Source organism: Triturus cristatus, chromosome 6 (assembly GCF_964204655.1).
Source record: "Triturus cristatus chromosome 6, aTriCri1.1, whole genome shotgun sequence".
Lineage (NCBI taxonomy): Eukaryota > Metazoa > Chordata > Amphibia > Caudata > Salamandridae > Triturus > Triturus cristatus.
Window position 1 is genome coordinate 1,760,411,846 of NC_140589.1, and position 26,114 is coordinate 1,760,437,959.

Consider the following 26,114-nt stretch of genomic DNA (forward strand, 5'->3'; position numbering starts at 1 on the left):
ATCTGTGCAATGACTGCAGGATGCAGATCACACTGAAGGGCCCACACAATGTGTATCATTGTTCCTTAGGCCCCAGTCATGACTCAAAGTTGTGTGATAAATATGCTCTCATGCACCAGAAGTCAATCCAGGAGAGGAACGTGAAATTCTACTTTGTTAAATCTAAAAAGAGATTGCATGAAATAATAGATACCAATCCAAGTCTCGGCTGATCCAAAGAGTTGGTCCACGCAAAGTTCAATCCCTGCTCACAGATGTGCAAGAAGCCCAAACAGGACTTGATCACATCCAACCACTGGAAATCAGGTGAGAAGTCATGAGTTCATCCGACTCCGATTCAGTCTCACAGTTGGTCCTGGTGTGCATCGAATTTCCTGGGCCTTCATTGATACCACAGTAAGTTGTGACCTTCAAAAATGCCAATGTCCCTGCTCCTTCAGGCACTTCTGGCACCCTCTAATGTACTTGGGCCCCAGTGGTGCTAAAAGAGACTTCAGTTTGACTTCCAATGCTAACTGACCTCCTGAGATCCGGGCTCATTCCAATTCCGCTTCATACTTACACACCGGCACCAGGGTCCACCCCAGTCCCTTTAGTGCCAGCACCGATGTTGACTCTTCTAGCACAGGACTCAACTGCAATGTCGGTCTTTGCCCATGAGCTGGCTAAAGGCCTGTGTAGAGCTATGAGATCACAAAATCACAACTAATCAATTTTGCAACCAGATTCTAATCCTCACCTCTTCCTCTACACCAGTATTCTCACAGGCTATAGTTCTTTTTTGGATCTGAGTCTGACATAGTTCAGGTAATGCAAAATGTTCACTTCAACACTTATGATGATGAAGAAAGACGACTTGCTCCCTCCTTACTATACTGATGATGGGCTATACCAGGATTTACAAAGTGCCAGTGCACTAGATACATCCCCAGAGACTGATCTTGACTCTCTACCTCGGTCACAAACAGAAGGAAGTGCCTCTTTCTTAGTGGTTGGGCAAACGTCAGCAGAAGTGGTACATTTACAGTTGCCTACTGTTAAAACCGAAGCAAGCTTGTTAACTAAGATCCTTCCATCAGGCTCAACTTAATCTGAGCCACGTATGCCACTCAACAAGCTCCGTGTGGACACCATTATGGCCACTTGGTGCAAGCCCTGCTTGTGCTCTCCGACTAGTCGACCTATTGCCAGGTAATGCAGGCTTGCCCACGTTACCTCTGTTTTCTGACCTGTGCCTGAAAACCCGGTGTTACAGGTGGCGACGTTTAAAGTCATGCCTAATGCCTTTCCAACCTATCCACCAGATAGAACGTTGAACCTTATTGAAGCTTTCGGAAGGAGAACGGACAGTTTGTCCTTCAGTGCCTTGAAAGCAGTGTGTCTTCTGGACAGGTACACCCCTCTTTTATGTGACATGATCAGCAACATCTTGCCGGCATCCTGGAAGATTTCAGTGCCTCACTGGCTTAATTGATGCATGGTGGCTAGGACACAGTGAAATGTCTAGCCTGCTGGTTTGAAATGAAAACCACAGATTGTGTGGCCACAGCTGTTGGCAGCAGTGCATAGAAGACACATCTTGATGTGATCAACCAAGTTATCCGGGGGTGTCCAAGCTTACCTTAAGGACATGAAATTTAATGACTCTATAGTTTTGGGGCAGAAGGCTGATTCGTCCTGCAAATCATTTCAGGACAGCCGATTCCCAGCATGATTCCTGGGACTCTTGTTCCATCACAGTTCAATATATTTAAGGGTTATTCCAGGGGTCTAGACTATAGCAAATTCCAGCCCTCCCAACCTAAGCAGCTATAGCAGGCCCACTCGTTTTCTAACAGTTGTCATGGTCATGTCCCTCTTCCTCCTATGCTGCAGCGGCTGTGAAGACCCTTTAGCTTAGCCTCATCGGTCCAAGTTCAGCCTGAAGGAGGCAGGAAACATGTTCTCTTCAGCTAGAGAACCATCACATCACAGATGGGTCTTACAAGTCATTCAAAGAGCCTATGCACTGCCATTAATTTCCTTCCTGACCTGTAATCACCCCCCATCAGAGCAACTGTCAGTGGAGCATTCCACAATCTTGCTGCAGATAGTCGACTTTCTTCTAGTCAAAGGGTGCCATTGAGCAGGTGCTGGCTTCAGAGAGTGGAGTGCTTTCTGCGCTACTTCCTCATACTGAAGAAGGACAGTGGCCTCAGGCCTCTCGTGGCTCTACACCCACTGTGTATGTTTTTTGCTCCTTGTGAGAAAGTGCCTCTTTTTGCATGGTTAGCCCCCACTTTTTGCCTGGTTTTGGTGTCAGTTCAATTGTAGTGCAATGGGTCCATGCCAACCAGGTTCCCTGTGCCAGTGCTTTTTCTCCCAAAAAAGTCCACAATCGGTACTTCTGTCCCCTGTAAGGCCCTAGTAAATGGTACCCTGGGTACGTAGGGCCTCGGGAGCTGAAGAGGGTCCAGTAGCCCTGTTCTGCTTGGGTTTTCGGATCAGATAGAACCCGCTCACCAGAGCCTCTCTAACCCAGCCAGAACGTTACCCCCTCCTTAGGGCCTATTCACAACAAGTAACCACATGTACATACCACCCAAGGACAGGGAATTCCTAATATATATATATATATATATATATATATATATATATATATCTAGACCTCCTATAATACAAGTGGCGGCCTCGCGATCCCAGACGGACCCAGGACTTCCTACCCAGACGGCAGCCTTAGCCTCGCGGTCCCAGACGGACCCAGGACTTCCTACCCAGACGGCAGCCTCAGCCTCGCGGTCCCAGACGGACCCAGGACTTCCTACCCAGACGGCAGCCTTAGCCTCGCGGTCCCAGACGGACCCAGGACTTCCTACCTAGACGGCAGTCTTAGCCTCGCGGTCCCAGACGGACCCAGGACTTCCTACCCAGACGGCAGACTCAGCCTCGCGGTCCCAGATGGACCCAGGACTTCCTACCCAGACGGCAGACTCAGCCTCGCGGTCCCAGACGGACCCAGGACTTCCTACCCAGACAGCAGCCTTAGCCTCGCGGTCCCAGACGGACCCAGGACTTTCTACCCAGACGGCAGACTCAGCCTCGCGGTCCTAGACGGACCCAGGACTTCCTACCCAGACGGCAGACTCAGCCTCGTGGTCCCAGACGGACCCAGGACTTCCTACCCAGATGGCAGCCTTAGCCTCGCGGTCCTAGACGGACCCAGGACTTCCTACCCAGACGGCAGACTCAGCACAAGTTCATCCTATAATTACCATAACATACAACAAGGGAATCAGTTTTACTATTCATCGGATCACACAAGAACTGCCAGTTTGAGCACAACCTGTTCTCTGGTTCGAGGGGCTTCTCTCTCCCTTATTCAGTTACCACTTACCTGATCAGTGTTAACATCTGTTCATGTCAAGTCACAGCTGACTAGAAGAATAGGCTACCCCCTTATACAAGAACACGCAGCACATGTTGATTCACTACAAACTGAGTACTTTATTACTAATTACATACGCAATCACATAACATTACTATATGACACATCCTGCAAAGAAAAGTGAAAGATTAGATTGTACACTCTAATAAGAAAGGGGTCGACATCACCTTAGTCGTGTGTAGCCTGCACTCAATGGTCATCTAGGTTCCCTCCTCGTCTGTGCCTCGGCTCGCTTGGAAGTGACACCTCCGCAATCACGGATCTGTTCCCTTCTCCCTTCTCCGAGTCACTGGGACCTCTTCCTCATCGGCTACTCTCTCCTCTCTGGCTATTCTGCTAGAAGAGTATCTGCTCCTCGGTTTTTCTCCATCCTTAAGTTTATCATCTGTCTTCCCTGGAATAAGTAGTAGCTTTACTGCTAACGGCTAGGTGCCGCCTATGGATTGAAAAATAAGTGCCCGTATCTGCCTCAGACTTTCACTAATATAGAGGTGCATTTCCTCATGGAAAATTCCAGCCCGTAACCTGCCGCCCACCAAATTCTTGTACCTCCCCGTACCAAGGACACGTTCCCAGCCGGCCGGCCTGATGTAGTGTCTTCGGCATGAAGAAAAATACAATCCTTCGATAAGGGCCGGCCTGAACCGGTTCTCTCCAAGCGAATAACCCCTCATAACTAAAACATCACTCTTGACCTAGAAGCCTCCCAAGCTGCCGGAGCAGAAAGAAAGATGGAGTCTCTCCCGTTTGAGGCCTACCAGGCCTGAATTCAGCACGGCTCCATGAAATACCCTCACTACAGGACAGGGTACCCCTAATACTAACGAATATATCCCCTAGGCTATGTGTGCAAGCCCTGATCTATGGGGAAGAGCACAGGATCATGTCGAAGTGCCTAACAAATAGACTCCATTCACTACTCTAACCCTTAGACTTGGATGGAAAGAGACTGAAGTCACACTAGTTGCCCTTTAACACAAAAAGGCCGGGAAAATCAAGCAGTACAAGCCCCCCCCCCCCTCAATGGGACCATGCCGCTGCCCTTGCAGCTTGCATGCCCCTGTGAGGGAGAAGACGACAAAGTCGACATGCCACCCTGCCTGGGTGCCATTCTTGTTGGACATATGTATAAAACGTCCATCGGTAGCGCCACCGGAAATAGACGTACTACTGGACCCCTTAAAGGCCCACATATTACAGTGTCCTCAGCATTTTCCCATGTTGAAGATAGCATTCTTAGAGCCTCCACGGGAAGTTTCAGCTCCTGTCGGAACAGACACCAGCTCTATAACCAGCACACAGGTTTCGAGTGTTTCCTCAGCGGCTGCTGTGGAACTGAAGATGATCACCTTTGCTCCATTGACCTGATACGAGAGGTGTTACAGGGACTGTAGTCTGCAAATGCAAGTGACAGTGATGTTGCGTCTCCCACACAGGACACGTAATTATTTGGCTCTCCTTATGATGGGAACAATTCAGCTTTTTTTCAAAACAAGCCAAATTGGAATTCGAAAATTATGTTTTGTTTTAACTTTCCTGCTCTCACTGAGCACCATGGCTTTCGGAGTGCTCAGTAAGTCTGATCATATATTGACTTTTTTTAGACTTTAAAATTTTATAGCATCATTTTTTTAACATATACCATGTTTTTAGATGTTTTATACTAGTTTCTATCAAATGTTTTTATTCATTTATCAGGCATATTTTAGCTCTGGTCACTTTTATCGTCCTTTGGATGAGGAGTGGGTGTTCTGTGCCACAATGTACCCCAATCTAGGCCAAGGTAGCTACATAACCGTTTACCTACCTTTGGCCTACCTTGCTCTGCATAACGGTTATAGCACTGACTTTTTACCTCGTTATGTGCTGAATAAATGTTGATCAGTTTCTTAGAAACTAGCCTAATTTATTATGCATGAAGATTCTCAGAAAAGTCCCTGCACTTGACGTACGTAACAGCATGAACATATTCTGTGTAAAATGTCATGGTCATTTTCATACTAGGGCGAAACAACTACTTTGCAAAATCGCAGGTATTGTTCTAGGCTTATTTGCATAATCATACTTAAAACACATTAATTAGGTAAAGAACCCCGAAGCTATCTTTATGGTATAAAAGACCCATACTAACACTAGATAGAGGGAGGAGAAGCTTCAAGCTGACACTAGACACTGAGGTGCCAGCCTGCAGATCTCCAGCACGCAATGGTCTGACATCCCTTGCGGGATGTCCAACTCAAGACCAGCATGGGGTCCTTTGTTCTCACCCATCAGGTAATGGGGTTGGCTCTTTCCTAGGGGATTCTTGCCATTACACCCACATGCATGTTAGTTACAGTTGGTAGGGTTTGCATTGTAGGATTACACGTGATTACTGTCATGTATCTATATACCTCCATATATTCTCTGCTTTAGCACCATGGTAGAATTCTACCTTTTATTTACCCTGTTGGTGCTTGTAATCTTATACATCTGTTTCTGTCTAATGATTGTCGCAATACACATGTTTTATACTAGAATGACTCTGGTTCAATAAATGCTTATTGAAAACGCCCCCGTCGTTTATTCTGTGTAAATCTCTTAGAGCAAGTGAGCACGAGTGACTGATCGAAAGTACCATACTGGTTCCACAATCCCTGAAGGATAAAGGGTAGTCATGCTCCATAGTTGCCAGAAACTATTCGCTTCTTGGTAAGGTTAGGGGGCTTAGGTGGCACTGTGAGCTAGCTGGTCTAAAGGCTGACATATCCTTTGGGGGTGTCTGGAAGTTTATGTTGTCGAAACGAGCAGAGCCTTTGTATTATTAGGAACTACATGACATTCTCATGAGTCTTTTCACTATGTTTTCATGTTGGTGCAAGAATTGTTTGTTAAGGTGATTGGGCACCATCACTGTTTGTAAATTCTACATTTTTAAACTTTCTCTGGAGTGCGAGTCTTACTGGCGTCTTACTAGGAGTTGAGTCACGAGTGCTGCCTGTATTTATTACAGGGTCTTATGCCCTGTAACTCGGCAACGGCCTCATAAGGTGGATGTGGCTGGGCAGAAATACAGGGAGACGGATATGCGGATGTTGTTTTCCGGCCCCCACCGCCATTGATATTGCGCCCAGAAGGGCTGGTGAAAAACAGGAAATCAGCTGGTCTGGAGGCCGGGTGCTGATAAGTGTGTTGGTGTAACGTGGCGTCGGTGGATTTCCCTGTGGACGTTTCTGGTGATCATCTTTCAAAGGCAAAGAACGGTGGAGAAATGGCAGAGGTCCCGTCATGCTGACATTGGCCTGCATATGATGGCAGAGAAGTAAGGGTTTCTGGATTACAAACTGTAAAGGAAGGATGGTTGGATCAGTTCACTCGCAGAAGGAACAATGAGTGAGTCTACTCACAAGAGTCTGGGGGAGGCGAAAAGCCTCTTTAATGAAGGTGAAAGCAGCGTTGTTGGAGGAGTGGAAGGAGGTACAATAGGAGATTCAGGTGGAGGTAGGGATCTGAAACTGAAACTATTCCACATGATAAATTATGCAGGAGCCCAACAGGAGCTGGCCCAACAGGAGCTGGCAGGTAATCTCTCTCAATAATTATATTGAGGTTGGAAGAGTACTGAGGGGTCTACGTATCCTTATAACTCCCACCTATCAGAATCCACACCCGAAGTTACTGGAGGAATGGTCACTCCTGATGGCAGAAACTTGTAAAAACATGATTGGCCTCCATTTTCATATATTCAGCCATTCAATTGGAACAGGAGGAAGAGGAGCTGAAGAACTCGAAGAAGGCATTGAAGGGCAAAATCAGGGGCCACGGATAAAATCACCAAAAGGAATAGGAGGAAATAGCGGTGCGCATAGATCCGAAGAGGTGGGCAAGAAAACCAGCCAGCAGCATTGGTAAGAAACATGGCAAAGCAAAAGGAACAAATAATTGGTGAGAGAAATCTTACTGTTGTGAATTTATCCTCTCATGAACTAACCCAGAATGAGCGCTCTCTCTTGGAGTTGGGTTTATCTTTCTGCCCCATTGCCAATCTTGACTATTCCCGTCCTCAAATTGACATTTTCTTATTTATCAGAAAACTGAAACTGCTTAAAATTTTTACAAAACAAAGAGAGAAACCAAGAATGGGAGGGGATGTGGTTTTGGGCTTGGTGGCTGATCCCTCCTCTGATAGCCTATCCATTGGAGACATTGAAGGTCTGGCCCCCCTCAGGGAATTTTAACTAGAGACCAAGGATTTGAAATCAAAAAGGGAGTTTTACTTTGCAATATGGGTCTGGAGATTGGCAGGACTGGCAGAAATGATTTCAAACCCAAATCCAGATACAATCCTATAACTCCACATGATAATATAGATACTTACCATGAGATTGTATTGGGGTAATCTGATGACATGGCAAAAGTGTGATAACCATTCTACACAAACCTAACAAGAGGTCAACGGGTAGCCGTGTTGTCCCTCAAAAAATTTAAACTGTTTGTGGTGAAACCCTCTGACAAAGCGGGTAATGTGGTTCTGTGGGGCATCAATAAGTAAAGGGCGGAGGCCGCGAGGCAGTTGGATCTGTCATGTAACTATGTTAGAAAGTGCAGCCATGTCTGGTCAAACTGTCACACAATACCACAGTATGCTTGCAAGTATTGAGCTCTGATGAAAGACATTTTTTGTATGCTAAAAAACGGATGACACCATGCTTTTATATGTTGCCTAAAATCCACAAGCACAGCAGTTTAATAGAGAACACTTCCATTTACCTAGATCAATTTTTGTGTCCCTATATTGTCAATTTACCATCTTATTGCAAGGACGGTATGGACTTCATCCCTAAAGTAAAAGATATCCCTTGGCAACCAGATTACATTCTTGCCACGGTGGACGTAGTGTCACTGTATACATGCATAGGCCACGAACTAGGTTTAGAGGCATGTAGGATTTTCATTAGGGATAAACCCTTAGCTCTGTAGGATCACTCCAGGCTCCTGCTGGAAATGCCACGTTTTGGGCACAGGGTCAAGGCTGATTTGCATATGGCTGGGTCCCACCCTAGGATGCTTGTTTCCGGTCCAGAATGGACCTGGCCTGGCAGTTCGGGCTGGACTTTTCCCATTGGGCACAGGGTCAAGACTGATTTGCATATGGCTGGGTCCAAACTGGAATGGCATGGTGAGCAAAAAAACGATGGATTTACGCCCAGATTTCTGTACTGGGGTGAATGTATGACATTGTTCTGCATTCTGTCCATCAATAGTTCTTTTTACGTTTTGCCTGGAGCACAACTTTTTCCTATTTGAAGATCAAAGGTACAGACAGTTAACCGGGACTGTTATGGGAAGTTGCTTTGCCCCAAGCTGCACATGCATATTCATAGGGGGGTGGGACTCAGAACATGTCTGGTCAGAGACCAATGGGGGATGGATTGAGTGCCTGATATTGTGGACCCACTATATAGATGACATTATTCTAATATGGGATGAGCCACAAGAGAGAATGAATGCCTTCTAGGATAGCAGACTGTGACCTGAATCTCAGGTTTACTAGCAAAACAGAAACTACCAGCATCGACTTCCTAGATGTCAAAGTAGACACAGTGGGGGAGAATATTAAGACTAGCCTAATTAAGGATAAGCACTGCGGGAAATAGCATTTTACATGCCCATAGCCACCATCCCACCAAACTCAAATAGAGTATCCCTTATGGGGAACTCCTAAGAGCAAGGCAGCACTGCAGTACGAACAACGCTTTTAAAACATAAACAAAGACGATGGACGGGCGATCCAGACAGAGGGGATACCCGGAGAGGGTGATCAGGGCTGCTAGAGAAAAGAGTAGGAGTACCAACAGGGACACCCTCCTTAGACCGAAAAAGATAGAGGATGATAAGAAAGTGGTCAGGTTAATCGCGACCTTCAGCAATGAATCCAAAGCTGTAAGCAGGATAATAGGCACGTGATTAGATCAGACATGGTAATTGGTGACTTGGTTAGCCCCAGACTACAGATAACCTCGGAAAGGTGATTCCCATAGAGATATGCTAATGCATAGTTACCCGAGAAAATGCAAGGGATCCCAGGGTCCGGGCTCAGAGAATCGCCTGGTTTCTATAAATGCGGCAGATATAAGGCGTGTGCCTTCAGCTTTAATGTTAAGACATACCTCTGACCAACAGGGAGGAAACTCAAGATCAAACAGTTTTTGAACTGCAATAGTGATTTTGTGGTATATGTGTTGGTTTGAGCATGTGGCTTGCGTTATGTGGGGAGTACAATATTCACGATCAAGAAAAGGACTCTGGAGCACTTATGTGCTCTCAAGATCCATGATGTGAGTTATCCGGTAGTGAGGCATTGCAACAAGGCACATGTCCCTAAGAGTGATCTGATCTCGTTTTTTGGTGTTGATAGGATCCCTCTGCACCCGAGAGGAGGTGAGTGGGAACGGGCGCTAAGGAAACTAGAGTCAGAACACATAGGGGCCCATTAAGATGGAGTCCGCCCGCCATCCTCGCGGTGCTGGGACCGGCCGCCAGACGTGTGGCGGTCCCGCACCATTGATTAGGATGCGACCGCTGGGTGGCAGTCTCATTCCGCAGATTTGACATTGCGGTGGATGCTGCTTGCAGCAGCACCCGCCGCAATGCCAAATAGACATGTTGTGCATTCCCATGCGCAACGTCACAGGCAGCCCGCGGTGCCTGCCACCTTGTGCATGGGAATGCAGGGAGGTACCATGGGTACCCCCCAAGTGCACCCCCCAAAGGTGGCCCGCAACGGGCCCCCAAAGCACATCCCCACCAGCCTTTCCATGGCATGATATGTGCATGCCATATCGATTAGGGGCATGTATGCTGCACCTACCAAGCCCCTGTCCCTCTCATTTGATGACCTCCTCCTCAGACACAGCCAACTTCCTTGCCCCGCTGAACTTAACCTTCTCAGACATTTTTCTTTGAAATGTCTCCTAAATCCAAAAGTAAGCAAAGAGCCGGCACAATCCACTTTGTGTACCCGAGCCGCACTCCATCATGGTCGGCCATGACTTTTGACTTTGCCCCGGTCTCGCGAGACTAGAGGTCTATGGTTGGCGTTTTAACCTTTACAAATCAATAATTATGGTTCTACTGATTAGATTGTTGTCGTTTTGGTGTCAAATAATTTATACAAATTTGCTCCATTTTTCTAAATCGTTATGGGATTGTTCTTATATTGTGCTTTTTAAGTGCAGAATAAATACTTTACACATCTCTAAGTTAAACCTGACTGTGCCAGGCTACCAGAGGGTTAAGCACAGGTTAATGTGACATTTGTGATTCACCTTGCAATGTTTGTGGCTGTTGTTTTGAAGGGCTCATACCCCCCCCCCAACCAACAACCCAATTTCTCACAGGTGTCAATGGAATACTTTTTTGTAAAAAATGGGTGAAGTTATTGATATGAAGGAACATCTCATGCCGCAGATTGGAGTCGAGGGTTATGTTGAGGTCTTTCTCCCACTGTCATTAGAACGTAGACTTGCATGTGGATGATGGGGTGTTAAGTATGCTGTAGATTCTGGAAACCAAGGGGCTGATTACTATGTCAGACGGATCGCCACCGCTTGCATGGTGGTGGCGATTCTGCCACCCATTTCCCCCCGCCATATTAGTATGGCGGGGGGACCCCGGCGGATGGAAAGACCGTCTACCGATTTTCCACCAGTCGACCGAGTGGAAAAGGGGCTGGATATGGTGGCGGTGTCTGCTAGACACCGCCATCCATAGTAGAATGGACAGCGGTGCAGGACTTTCCATGGCGGAGACCCCCTCATGGAAAGCCAGGCGGATTTTGCTTTGGGGGCCTCTACATTGTCATGGACAAGGTGGCAGGCACTGTACGGTGCCTGTCAGCTTGTGTACGACAATGCACAACATGCATCCCCAGCATTCTGGCGGGCGGTGCACCGCCCGCCACAATGCTGGGAATAGAGGATGCCACCGCCGCGGTGGCGGTGGCATCCTCTATGCCGGTGCGGGGCCGCCGCACCGCTAGGGTGGCGGGCGGACGAAAGTCGCCCGCCATCCTAATCAGCCCCCAAGTGTTTAAGAGAGGTGAGATGTTGAAGGAAATTCTCGAAAGGTGTAAGTTTCCTAGTTGTTTCAGCTCAAATGCAACTCTGGGCGGCCCAGTCAAGAATATGAAGCAAGTGGAAGTGTTCAGTTTCAGGGGTCCCAGACTCATGCTTAATATCTTCAAACAACTTGAGAATCCCATCAGTATAAAAGTAGTAAATCCTACAGTAATACTTTGAACTCCAAATTTAAAGGACGCGGGTCAAATATAAGGTGTGAGAGGCGATGAGAATGAGGTGAATCCCCCCAACCCTCTATGGAGTCCCAAATAGCAAGCGTTGCCCTAGTGATAGGGGAAATGTACAGGAGTTGGCCCCCTCATACTCTTCGGCAGTTCACCAGGGGGTCTGGTTGCTAGGTTCTGTTCAATGTAGCACACTGTTTATTCGTTTCTTCTCAAGGCCAGTCATATAACATAACTGGGATGCTTGGTAGTAGTGCAGAAGACGTGAAACTCTAATTCACCTTCTCTTATGTGTCTCGTGGAGGCTTTGGTGTCAAGTCCCGAGCACTGCCCCCCCCCCCCCTATATATTATATGCAAACATCCTGATGTTGTGTTATATCTGCCCTGCTGATGGGAAGGGGCATGGCTTAAAAGATATAAAGGATACGCAGTAGCATAGTCATTTTAAGGGTTGTGATGCGCCCCACCCACAACAGGGAGTGATTTTTTTATGCCACCAGGAATAATTTAGCTTCAGAAAGGAGGAGTTAGAAAATTGCCCTGGCACATAGGTGATTGGGCATCACTTGTATTCGCTGATGTTTGATGGAGTTAATTGCCCAGAAAAGTTGGGTTGTTTAGGGCAATGATTCTATAAGGGAGGCCTCTTCACCCCCACTACAACTATATCCTCAACTTGGTATTATGATGATATTTATTTGTAGGCCTGTGACAGCTTGAAATTTCTCCAAGAGGGGCATTAAGGCCTGGAGTGAGAGTATGGGCTCCATGAGCATGAGTAATATATTGTCGGCAAATGGAGATACTTCTGTATTTCTATTTTATAGATCAAACTGTCTAAATGAGCTCTTATGTTTACTTGTCAATTTTGATTGTTTCATCCTTTGCACTATGATAAAAAGAATGAAAATGTTTGATTAAAAAATAAAAATAATCTAACATGGCCTATTCTTTCCAGGCATAACCGCTGGAAGAAGAGGGGAATGGCCATCATCCCCACCAAATTTTGCATCGGTTTCGGTGTTCGCTTCCTGTCCCAGGTTTGTTCAGATAATACCTCTTAATAATGGGGTTAAAGCACACTTCCAGACAACATAGAACTTCCCAAGTTATAATCATTTGAAACATTTTTCTGGTAAAGTATATTTTAGACAGAATAAATAAATAACTTTTACAGTACACTACATTATGATTATTTAATTAAAAATATGGGAAGCACACTGACTTGCATAAACAGAGTCAAAGTATATTACATAGAACCCACTTACAGGTTTAATTTTCTCTCCCTCGTATGCTGATGTCATTATAAACTCCATCTTTCTTTCTTTCTTTGTATAATCTATTGTGAGGATTTTAAAGTTTCTGGAGCAAGACAAATTATGGCACTCCCTGTGCAAAAAGTCTGACTTAAAAGTGCTAAAAATAACAATGCCAGTCCACATTCATACAAGAACGACTTGTTTAATTCACAAATTGTGATGTATAATGCAGCTCTTTCAGGAACAATATTTTATAAAGTCAAGAAATACTTTTACAGCTGTTAATATACAGTTGTTTGTAAGCAAATCAGAGGAATGCTCTTGTTTGAGTTAATGCATATAACATGTTCATATCAATTATAATTACATGGCTAAGTCATTGAAAAATGTATAGAAATTCTAGAGCAAACACACGCATGAGGATGGATAATCATTAACAGCAGAAGTTGCAGTAGTGGCTTAAAACAGTTTCAGTTTTAGTTCCCTACCATTGATCAAGGAGTTAGTTTAATGTTTTTGACAGAAAAGTGGTATCTCAGTTTACATATATTTAATGTAGACAATGCTTAATTTGAGCTGGTGGGGGACACTGGCACTTATTGTTAGGGACTGGCACTTATTTTCCCGTCCCTTGATATTCCGCACGCCAAAATTTCAATACTGCTGGGCAATTTTTTAGGCACCTGCACTCGTTTCTTTCATAACTAAGCACTGAGGGCCAGATGTACGACCCACCAACATGACGTCAGCGGAGCCATATATGCCCCTCCCAGCGGGCTGATGTCAGTTTTCTTATTTTCTGCGCTCGAGCGTGGTTCCTGGAAAACAGCAGTTCCTTGGCCTGGTTTTTGAGCCTTCTCGACACCTGAGGGTGTTGTGGGAACAGTGTGCAATGCCTTCTGGCTTTAAGGCTTGTAAAGACTGTGCGCGTCAGATGTCTGGCACTGACCCTCACCTCATCTGTATGTGAAGCTTTGGCGTGCACCATTACTCCAAGGACTGTGACGCCTGTGAAAGGATGAAGCTGAAGTCCTTGCAGGAGCGTCGCATGAAATTGCTGGCTGCACGGAGGTCCGGTCCAGCTCCATCCCGTCGCCGCTGTTCCTCTCGGGATCGGGCTCATTCCTGAGGTTGCTCCCGCGACCGCCGTGCGACAATAGGTGTCAGGCATTGCTTACGGAGATCCTCCTCCGATGTCCGTGCCGCCGCCGCCCCTTCATCTCACACTGTGAGGGTGCACGGTAGCCTCATCCTCAGTATCCACCCTTTCCGGGTGTTGGGGCAATGCGTGCCCAAATTGAGGCTTATTCTAAGGCACTACAGGCTTGTTTTGAGTCGCCCCCTCTCCCTGGTGCGCCTTCAGGTCCCACAGAGGTATCAGGCACTCATGCCGGGTCTCCGTCTACGGACGTTTCCCCAGCACCGGCTGTGTGCGTCGACTCTGATTCCAGAGTCGACGCAAAGCCACAGGGCCATGACCCAGAGCACAGCCCTCCCCGTCTGTCAGCGCATAGCCCTGTGCGGCTTCCTGCGCCGACGTCAGAGGCGGCGCCGGGTACCACCCCAGGCTTGACGCAGGCCCGGCACCTCGTGCTTCCTACAGACAGGTTGCACTAGGATCGACGTCGGTCGGCGTCCCGGTCACGTCCTCTGTGGAGCTCGTCGATGTCCAGGCGACTCCGATGCGTCGTCGATTCCACTTCCCTTGATGGTTGCTCCTCCCGACTCCTCGGGCGGCGATAGGTCTCCAACGCGGCGTCCATCGACGCCAGTATTAACACCTCGTCATTTGGAACCTAATGCTTCCCTGGACTCCCCAGATCAAGGAACCAGGGTGCAAGTGCCCTGTGTTGCCTGGCCTTCGGGTCAGTCTCCAGCTCCTCCACTCCTAATGTCTAGTGGCAGGATTAGCCTTCAACCGTCTCCTACTGATGGTTTGTTTTCCCCTACACAGATGGCAACTGAATCTAGTACTGCCTTTGAGCGCACTATTCAGAGGCGGCTGCTATACTCGGCTTTCAGCCTCCTGTGGTGCCTCTACTTTCTGATCCTTTATTGGATCTGCTTCATTTGGAGCCTATTGAAGTAGAACCTTTGCTGCCCTTTGGGGACTCTCTACTTGACATCGTGCGTGGCACATGGTCAAGTCCCTCTTCTGGTGACCCAGTTGATGGGGCTATTGCTTGTAGGCACCGCCCTGCTCCGGGTGATCCTCTTTGTCTGTCTCTTCACCCAGCGGCTCAGGGCCTTGCTGTTCAGGTAGCTTTTGATTTCCATTCTTCACCGTCTTTGCCATTGTTACCTCCCACCAGGGAGTCCAGGTGGATGGATGATTGTGGTCGCCGGCTTTTCGCCTCTGCCAGCGCAAGCGTGCGGGCTTTAAATACGGCCTGTGTGTTTGCACGCGCATCCTCCGCTCTTTGGGACTCAGTTGCTAACCTTCTCCCTTCCATTCCAGAAGGGCCACGGACAGAATTGCTTTGTCTTCTGCTGCATGGCAGAAGCATGGCACAATTCTCCCTTAGGTCTTTACTCGATGCAACTGACTCTATAGGACGGGTCCTTGCTCGTGCTGTGGCTCTACGCCACCATGCTTGGCTGCGTGACAGTCGCTTCCCTGATCATATTCGGATGGTCTCAGAGATCTGTCATTCAATGAGGTGGATCTTTTTGACCTCCACGTGGATTCGGCGGACTCCCGTTGTTAGAAATGTTAGACGGACCGGGAGGGTCGGCCGAGGTCAGGGGGAGAGGTCTCCGGGGAGAGCCGTCTCCAGCGATCGTACAGACAAGTAACTTCCCCCCCACAGACAGATACCACACAAGGATAAGATTTAGCGTTCTTTATATGCACTTCTTAAGGTACGATGAAATAGTACAAGGAGGTCTGGACTCAGGGGTCCCCTCGATTTAGGTCTCTTAGGATAGGGAAGGGTAGCGGGACAGTCTGTTTACCAGTCAGGTAGTTCGGATGAGATGATGATTAGCTCACAATCCTCGAGCTTGGTGGTTTAGCCGGTACGGGCCGCGGCAGCGCCAGCAGGTCCCGGTTGAGATGGTCGGTACACGGTCCAGGGCAGCGCCAGCAGGTCCCGGAAAGATGGTCGATGTACGGTCCGCGGCAGCGCCAGCAGGTCCCGGTGAGGATGGTCGTTACAACGGGCCGCGGCAGCGCCAGCAGGTCCCGACGAGGATGGATGTTGCAGAAGGCCGCGGCAGCGCCAGCAGGCAGGACGATGGTTCGCAGGATAGGGCTACGGCAGCGCCAGTAGTCCGTCAAGGCTGAGTTCTCTCGGTGTCTCTCGACTCCAGGATACAACTGCCTTCCTGCTCCGGAGCTGCCCCTTTGATGTCCGGACCCTCGCACTTGGAGGTCGGAGGGTCCGGGATGAAGGTGTCCAGACACCCAGCAGGGGGTGGAGCCAGCGCCTGGGGGAGCTGGAGGCGATCGGCACCTGGCGGGGGAAGCGCTCTTGACGCTTCGTTCTCCCATTGACCTGCCAAGTGGTCCGCTCACCTCCTGGGTGGATGGTGGTGCCGGGATGTCGGGGCCGGCCAGGCCCGGGGTTAGGGTCGGGGCGAGGCCACGCGGCCTCGTGGTGCAGGGCCCAAGATGGCGGCTTGACCCGGCCGGGGAAGCCGGTGGGGCTGGGGCCCGTGATGTATGGAGGTCCGAGGGCAGAAGATCCGTCGGGAGACGGGGTGCAGGTGCTTTTCGTGGGTCACGCCTGGCGGGCCGGAGCTTGGGCCCGGTCGTGCGGGGAGGGAGCAAGCCCTTCGTGTGGCCTGTCCAACATGCGTCCCCCCCAGCTGAAGGCGGGGAGGGTCACCCATCTCCTTGGGGACTCTCTTCGTCGAAGCGGAAAAAGCGTGACAGGCCATCCGCGTTGGCGTGGTCTTGGCCCGGTCGGTGCTCCACGGTGAAGTCCATTCCCTGCAGGGAAATGGACCAGCGCAATAGTTTTGGGTTCTCCCCCCGCATCTGCATCAGCCACTGCAGGGGTCGATGGTCGGTTTGTACCCGGAAGTGGGTACCGAAGAGATAGGGCCGGAGTTTTTTGAGGGCCCACACCACTGCGAAGGCCTCCCTCTCGATGGTGCTCCAGCGCTGTTCTCGGGCCAGGAGACGTCGACTGATGAAGGCCACCGGCTGGTCATGACCTTCGGGGTTTAACTGAGAAAGAACGGCTCCGATGCCGTGGTCGGAGGCGTCTGTCTGTACCATGAATTCCCGACTGTAATCGGGGGCCTGGAGCACAGGGGCGGTGCACAGGGCGGCCTTCAGCTTCTCGAAGGCCGCTTGACAATCGGGGGTCCAGTTAATCCGCTTCGGTTGGTTCTTGGACGTGAGACCCGTGAGGGGCCCCACGATGCTGCCGTAGTCCTTCACGAACCGCCGGTAGTAGCCGGTGAGCCCCAAGAAGGCTCGGACCTCGGTCTGGGTGACGGGGGGCTGCCAGGACTGGATGGCAGCAATCTTAAGTTGCAGCGCGGCCACCAGCCCGCTTCCCACTTGGTGCCCAAGGTAGGTCACGGACCCTTGGCCAATTTGGCACTTGCCGGCCTTAATTGTGAGGCCGGCCCGCTGGAGGGCCTGTAGGACCTCTTGGAGGTGGAGGAGGTGGTCGGACCAGTGGCGGCTGTATACAGCGATATCGTCCAGGTAGGCAGCGCTGAACTCTTCGAGCCCCGCCAAGACCTGGTTCACAAGGCGTTGAAACGTGGCGGGGGCATTCTTCATGCCGAAGGGCATGACCTTGAATTGGTAGTGGCCATCGGGGGTAGAGAAGGCTGACCGTTCCTGAGCCCTGGGTGTGAGGCCGATCTGCCAGTAGCCCGCTGTTAGGTCGCAGATACTGAGGTAGCGGGCGGCCCCCAGCCGGTCGATCAGCTCGTCCGCTCGGGGAATCGGATGAGCGTCGGTCCGGGTGACAGCGTTCAAACCCCGGTAGTCGACGCAGAATCTCAGTTCAGGTGTGGTGCCGGGGGCAGCGGCTTTGGGAACCAATACAACCGGGCTGGCCCAGGGACTGTCCGAGGGCTCGATGACCCCGATTGTGAGCATCTTGGCCACTTCCTCCTGTATGCAGGCCCGTACCCGATCTGGTACGCGGTAGGCCCGGTGTCGGACAGGGGGACTGTCCCCGGTGTCCACGTCGTGCAAACACCAAGGGGTCACCCCGGGGGTGAGGGAGAACAGTGTAGCGAACTGCAGCAGGAGGTTCCGGCAGCCCTGGCGTTGCTCCGAAGTGAGGGCGTCAGAGAGCCGGACCCCGTCCACGGAGCCGTCATTCTCCTGAGTCTTCAGGAGATCCGGGAGGGGTTCGGAGTCTTCCTCTGCCCCACTGTCCGTAGCCATCAGGAGGCTGAGTTCTGAGCGCACAAAGTGTGGTTTGAGTCTGTTGGTGTGGAGGACCCGAAGGGGGTTCCGGGAGGTCTCCATGTCGATGAGGTAAGTGACGGGGCTTTTGCGCTCGACCACTTTGAAGGGCCCCGTCCACTTATCTTGCAAGGCACATGGTTCGGTGGGGGACATCACCCATACTTGTTGACCAGGCTCGAACTCAACGGAGGAGGCATTGTGATCATACCACCTCTTCATGTCCTCCTGGCTGGCCTCGAGGTTCGCCTTGGCCATCTCCCTGAAGCGCCGGGTCTGATTGCGTAGGGCCAGGAGGTATTTGAAGACGTCTGGAGGGGTCTTTAGGGGGGCCATCTCCCAACCTTCCTTGACTAGGCTGAGGGGCCCTCGCACAGGGTGCCCGTACAGGAGTTCAAAAGGGCTAAAGCCGAGGGACTTCTGGGGGACTTCTCGGTAGGCGAAGAGAAGGCACGGGAGTAGTACATCCCACTGGCGACGGAGGGGCTCTTCCAATCCCCCAATCATCCCCTTGAGAGTGCGGTTAAAACGCTCCACTAGTCCGTTCCCTTGGGGGTGATAGGGGGTCGTGAATCTGTAGGTGACCCCGCATTGTTGCCAGAGGGACTTCATGTATTTGGAGATAAAGTTCGTGCCTCGGTCGCTGACGACTTCTCGGGGGAAGCCCACCCGGGAGAAGATCCCCATTAGGGCCCGGCCAACCACCGGAGCTGTCACGGTCCGTAGGGGCACCGCCTCGGGGTAGCGGGTGGCATGGTCCACCAGTACTAGGATGAACCTGTGTCCTTGTGCCGTGCGGGGGTCCAGAGGCCCCACAATGTCTATCCCTACCCTTTCGAACGGGGTGGTGACCACAGGGAAGGGTTGCAGAGGGGCTTTCAGCTTCCGACCACTCTTCCCGCTGGCTTGGCATGTGGGGCAAGATCGGCAGTGGTTCAGGACGTCGTTCCTCATTTTCGGCCAGAAAAAGTGGGTCACTAGGCGACTGTACGTTTTGTCCTGGCCCAGGTGTCCAGCTAGGGGGACATCGTGGGCCAGGTTGAGCAGGAAGTCTCTGAAGCGGAGAGGTACCACCAGTACTCGACCGGCCCCCAGCTCGGCGATTCTTTGTTCGCTGTATAGCAGGTCGTTATCCCAGTAGACCCAGTGAGTTCCGGTGGAGTCCCCTGCGTTCTGGGCGCTGGCTTGTTGGCGGAGTCCCTCGAGGGAGGGGCAGGTCTTTTGTTCCTGGCGGAACTGTTCTTGGGTGGGCCCCCCTTCTTGACGCCACTGAGCCAGGCCGGGAAGGTCCTGGGGTTGCGCGTCCCCTTCGGTCGTCGGGTCTGGGGGGCTGGCCTCGTCGTTGTCTTCTACTGGGGCGACCGGGGGCGGAGGTGCTGGCCATTCCGGTTCTTCTGATCGGGGGACGGCACGGGCGGCCATGGACCGGGTGGTTATGCAGGCCCAGTCCGGGAGGCCCAGCATCCCCAGGTGCTCTCTTCTCTCAACGGTGGCCCACGGGGAACTCTCGAGGTCATTCCCCAGGAGGCAGTCCACGGGGGCATCGTCCCGGACCGTCACCTTCAACAGGCCGGAGACCCCTCCCCATTCGAATGGGACGCAGGCCATTTGACACATACTTTCAGAGTTGTCTGCTGAGCGGACGGGGCAGAGAATGTTCGGCAGGATCTGCTCGGGCTTCACCAGGTGACAGCGGACGGCCATCACACTGGCGCCTGTGTCACGCAAGGCCTCGGTTCGCTGTCCATTAATGGTCACCCACTGACCGTATTTCCTGGTGTTAGCGGGTAGGGGGGCCCGCGGGACCATGTCTCTTCCCCCTAAGCACGCCAGGACCATGGCGGCCGGTTCCCACTCTTGCTGGGCCGGCTCATACTCTTCCGGTTCCTCCAATAATCGCTCTTCCCCCAGGGCGGCGGCAGCTACCTGGCGGGGCTTGGGTGTTTGGTTCTGCGGGCAGCTCGGGTCATTGGCGTAGTGGCCGACTCGCTGGCATCGGTGGCACGTGACGTTGGCTCGGAACCCAGGACGCATCGGGGGGTTGCCCCGGCCGGCCGGAGGCGGGGTGCTGGCCACGGGTGTTGCCGGCAAGGCGTCTCTCCCTCGCCCCTGGCCTCCTCCTCCTCCCCGAGGACGGTGCTGGCCTTGGTTGCTTCGGTTCTGCTCGTGTGGCCCTCTCCGGCCCACTCGGGTGCTTTCCCATCGGTCAGCTTCGGCGGCGAGCTGCCGGGGGTCAGTCAGCTTTCTGTCGAGGAGGTGCTGCCTGAGCTCGACGAAACAGTTGTTCGACAGGTGCTCCCATACCATAAGGTTAAAGAGTTGTTCGTAGGTGGTGACATGGCTCCCCTTGATCCAACCCTCGAAGGCACGGCTGAAATAGTTAACGTACTCTACCCAAGTTGTACCTGGGATCCGGGTGCAATCTCTGAACCTCTGGCGGTACATCTCGGGTGTGAGGCCGTAGCGGGTGAGGAGGGCAGCCTTCATGTGGTCGTAGGACGACATTTGGTGATCTGGGAGCTGCAGCAGGGCATCGCGACCTTCGTTGACGAACCTCCCCCATAGTCCGGCTCCCCAATCACTCCGGTCGATCCGGTGGGAGGTCATGGCGATCTCGTAGGCTTTAAACCACTGTTGTATGTCGTCTTCTCGGACATACTCGCGGACAACATCCTTGGGGATGTGGACTTTTTTCTCGGTTGGCCCCGGGGTGTGCGGTCGCTCAGGCACCCCCAGTTCTTTACTCTGTTTCCGAAGTTCTATTTCCGCCAGTTGGCGCTCGTGTTCGAGTGTTATTCTCTTTTCCTCAAGCTCTCTCTGTCTCTGCTTTTCTTCTCGTTCTTCTCGGAGCCGCATATGCTCTAGGTTGAGTTTCTGCTCGGCTAACTTGAGTTCCCCATCCATCTTGAGTCGTGCCATTTCCAACTCGTGTAATCTGGTTCTTTCTCTTTCTTGGATCTCCTCCTGCGAGAGGCCCGTTCCCCGCTCCTCTGGAGCCGTGGCGTTCCCCTCTGGTGCGACACTGTTTTGGTCGGAGGGTCCGGCGATCCCAGTTTCTGTCCACGACTCAAGGGCGTGCTTCAGATCATCTTTGGTACTCAGGCCGGTGTTAGCAATGCCTAGTTCCATGCAGAATTGTTTCAGTTCGCGGTGGCTGTATTCTTCTAACTTATCCATTTGGAATTTCTCAGTGGAACCGCTATCTTTGGCTGACATCGTGGTTTTGTCGTGGGGTGAGCTACTCTCTGTACGATTACGCGTTGATTCGGATCGCGCCGCTGGCCACCAATGTTAGAAATGTTAGACGGACCGGGAGGGTCGGCCGAGGTCAGGGGGAGAGGTCTCCGGGGAGAGCCGTCTCCAGCGATCGTACAGACAAGTAACTTCCCCCCCACAGACAGATACCACACAAGGATAAGATTTAGCGTTCTTTATATGCACTTCTTAAGGTACGATGAAATAGTACAAGGAGGTCTGGACTCAGGGGTCCCCTCGATTTAGGTCTCTTAGGATAGGGAAGGGTAGCGGGACAGTCTGTTTACCAGTCAGGTAGTTCGGATGAGATGATGATTAGCTCACAATCCTCGAGCTTGGTGGTTTAGCCGGTACAGGCCGCGGCAGCGCCAGCAGGTCCCGGTTGAGATGGTCGGTACACGGTCCGCGGCAGCGCCAGCAGGTCCCGGAAAGATGGTCGATGTACGGTCCGCGGCAGCGCCAGCAGGTCCCGGTGAGGATGGTCGTTACAACGGGCCGCGGCAGCGCCAGCAGGTCCCGACGAGGATGGATGTTGCAGAAGGCCGCGGCAGCGCCAGCAGGCAGGACGATGGTTCGCAGGATAGGGCTACGGCAGCGCCAGTAGTCCGTCAAGGCTGAGTTCTCTCGGTGTCTCTCGACTCCAGGATACAACTGCCTTCCTGCTCCGGAGCTGCCCCAGTTATAGGGCAGGCGCCCTTTGATGTCCGGACCCTCGCACTTGGAGGTCGGAGGGTCCGGGATGAAGGTGTCCAGACACCCAGCAGGGGGTGGAGCCAGCGCCTGGGGGAGCTGGAGGCGATCGGCACCTGGCGGGGGAAGCGCTCTTGACGCTTCGTTCTCCCATTGACCTGCCAAGTGGTCCGCTCACCTCCTGGGTGGATGGTGGTGCCGGGATGTCGGGGCCGGCCAGGCCCGGGGTTAGGGTCGGGGCGAGGCCACGCGGCCTCGTGGTGCAGGGCCCAAGATGGCGGCTTGACCCGGCCGGGGAAGCCGGTGGGGCTGGGGCCCGTGATGTATGGAGGTCCGAGGGCAGAAGATCCGTCGGGAGACGAGGTGCAGGTGCTTTTCGTGGGTCACGCCTGGCGGGCCGGAGCTTGGGCCCTGTCGTGCGGGGAGGGAGCAAGCCCTTCGTGTGGCCTGTCCAACACCCGTCTCTTGTCCGGGCTGCAGTGGACCTTGGTGTCCTTTTACGGCACCCTTCCAAATGTACTGGTTAGTTTTAGTGCCGGTTACTGTTCCTGGCTGGTTAGCCATTTGTATGTTTGTTCAGCTGCTTCTCTTGTTTTTCAGTCCTCTGACTGTGTGCTTAGCCCAAGAGGACGCCCCTACAAGGGATTAGCCTTACCCTATGTGGGGTATTTGCTGGCATTAGGTTCTGCCTTTGCCTTGGTACGCTCCTATGGAGCCTCCCTGTGGACATCCTGCTGGGCGCCACTTGTTTCTTCCTACGGTGATCCTTGAACAGCGTTGTTGGTCCATCTGTGGTGCATCAGAACCTGGCATAGGTTCCATACCGTGCTGTGTCTGTCTCACGCGCCTGGCGAGACACCTTGTTGTCGCAGTTTTTTCACAATTGACACCCTTTTTGACGCTGTGCGGCTTGCTTACTAGTGTAACTTGGACGACCAGCTCCTTTTGGGCTTGTCCTCCAAGGTGGTGGATTAGCAGATGTTCTCTGCTGTGCGTGGTCATGGCCTCCATGTGGCCACTTATTTTGCAGTGGTTTCCATACTCCCTGCTGTTTCCGTACAAGGGTTTCCACGCTTTTACTTGGGTTCTTGATGTGCCCTCTCAAAGGGGCGTGTTCCCCTTGGACTACTCGCTTCTTGGGGTCCGGTACCTTTACATTGTCCTCACTTTTTACACTGTCGTGACTAATTTTTTCCCCCCTACTCTGTCTTACAGGGGACTGTTGTTCCTCTCGGGCAAGGGGCATGGGTTACTTACTGCTTTGGACATTGGCCTACTCAGTTTCCACATGGCTTGAGCCATTTCAGCATACTCTAGACTCTTGTGGGGTCACGTTTTCATGGTTTTAACGTTTTTCCTCCTGCTCTATTTCTGCTCTCTGTTCTTACCAGGCGAATCCGTTCACGCTGTTTGGGGCCATTGCTGTCTTGCTATTGTGCGCTTCTGGGCTGCTCACGCTTCGCTTCCGGCGGTCCTTGCGTACTTCTTGTGGTTCCAGTGTCCACACGGTATGCTTAGCTACCTTCTGGTAGGCTTAGGTGCCTTCCGGACTTTGCTCTTTTTCGTTAAAACTTGACTGCTTGTCCTCTGCCCTTTTTACGAGTTGTGACATAACGCCTAAGTCCTGGCGCATCTGGGCCTTCTTACTACCGGCACCTTATGGCCGCGGATTGACATCTTACCACTGCTGTCACTTGTATCTTGCTGGTGCAGGTTTCAACATGGCTCCTTTTCGCAGTTGTACATATTCGAACAGTGTGCGATGTCTTTGTCATACCAGTTCCCGTCACGAGGTTTTGCTGCCGGTGACACTTGCTTCGGCAGCTCTCTCTCTCTCTCTGATACCCTCGGGTCAGCTCCACTTCTTGGAAAGTAATGACCTCCCTTTTTCCTCCAGCATATCTAGTATATGTTTTCTTCCATGCTGGCACTGTCGGATGAGGGTCAGCCTCTTGCTACTGCTGCCCCACGTGTCTTTGCAGGTGCAGGCTCTACAGTGCCCTTTTTTCCACTGTTCTCCTTGGTCGACTAGTAATTGCTTTTGCTTTCTGTCGCCACCTTGTGTCCCGTGGATCCCTCCAACCCTTTTTCAAAGTTATATCCATCTCACCTTGCCACGGGCATCCTGGCTCTGTGCTTTCCTTCCTTCAACCCAGGAATACACAAAGGGGTTTGTGTGCTGTTCCTAATGGCTTTTGGTGCCTTTGCCTCCCAGTGTTTTTCGCTCTCTTTAGAGCTTTATGGTCTGGTGGTAACTTGTGCTACATTACTGTCCTCACTATGGTTCGTCCCAAATGTTGACAGTGCTGTTTTACTCACCTTATGGATGACTAAGTTCTCTCGGAACTTGGTGGAGTTCAGTCGCAGACCCACCTCCTCCATGGGTATGACTTTGGTATCTATTCTAAGTTAAGGAATCTGTGGCTAGATGTCTCTATCAGATGTACGAGTGACTTACCTTCAGTAACAATGTATCCGGTAGAGACATAGTCTAGCCGCAGATTCCTTAACGCCCACCCGTCCTTCCTGTTCTGCGAGGACCTTTTCAGGTTGGGGCTTTCTATACTCGCCTCCCTTTGGGTGGCTTGCCCTTTTGCAAAGTGATATTCTCTCACTCCGACACAGACTGCTTTGTTCTGTTTCTCTGCTCCATTCCGCACATTCTCATGATTAGGCGGTATATTGATAGCTCATGTGTTCTTTCCAGTCCTTGGCCTGGATTGTACGGTGTGAAATCTATTCACGCTTTTTCCCACCTTCCCCCTCTCCCTTTCTCCATTGCCTTGTGGTCTTTGCCACCCTTGCGACCTTTTACTTCAGATCTAGTGGCTCTGTACATTTATGGGTTTTCTATTGGGATTGCGACATCCCTTTCGGGTGACTTCTTGTGATGACCTCTCCTTAATCTTGTGTTCCGGACTTGTTCTCCTTCACGGTTTTACTGTCTGGATGCGGACTTTCAATCCTCTGCCAGGCTGTTTTTCCACATTCTTGTCTCCCTTTAACGTTGATTGAGCCTTCGCTCTTGCAGGGTGGCTCTTCAGAGCACTGCTCTGTCTCACCTGCCAATTTGATCATTTTGCACACTGTTCCCATATTCTCACGGTTTTTTGGTGATGGCTCTGCATTTTGATGCCGAAAAGTTTCTCCGACGAAAACTGACATCAGTGCTCCGGGAGGCACATATATGGCTCCACTGATGTCATGTCCATGGACGACGTCAGGGCAGACCCGGGCGGTGCCGCCCCCGGCGCGCAGAGGCGCTGCTGCGGACAACTGTCCAGATCCAGTCTGACGCCTGGGGATATTCTAAGATAAGGAATCTGTGACTAGACTATGGTGCCGATCACGATCCTGTAAAAACCGGGTACGAACCGTCGGACGAAGCATATTCTCCGTCCGACGCGTACCTGGTCGTAACAATATACAAACATGGAATTACGATTCGCACAGAAACACCATTTCCGTACGAATCGTACAAAACCCCGACCGACGAACATAAACGTACAAATGCGATCCGGGAAAGCGCTGACGTGACGTCGGGATGCACGCAGCCTGCCATTCACGAACCAGGAATTACGATTCGCACCGACGTCAATCCCGCACGGTGAATATTTTCCGGCTGCCAAAAACTGCCGGGAAATCAGGACGACGCGAACAAGGAGTACCGGTACGCGACGGACAGACAGGATGACGCGAACAAGGAGTACTGGTACGCGACGGACAGACAGGACGACGCGAACAAGGAGTACCCGTACGCGACGGACAGACATGGACCCGAACCTACGTGTCATCCCGGCCCTCATAGCAGTCGACCTCC

At 51.6% G+C, this 26,114-nt stretch overlaps 1 protein-coding gene across 1 annotated transcript in view; it reads left to right on the forward strand.

Moving 5' to 3' along the window:
- LOC146821939 (xanthine dehydrogenase/oxidase-like) overlaps positions 1–26,114 on the forward strand; it is a 645,326-nt gene that overhangs the window by 477,958 nt on the left and 141,254 nt on the right. The window contains exon 27 of the mRNA XM_085613025.1: positions 12,669–12,750. Coding sequence (XP_085469151.1) covers positions 12,669–12,750 — 82 coding nt within the window. The remainder of the gene's footprint in view (positions 1–12,668; positions 12,751–26,114) is intronic.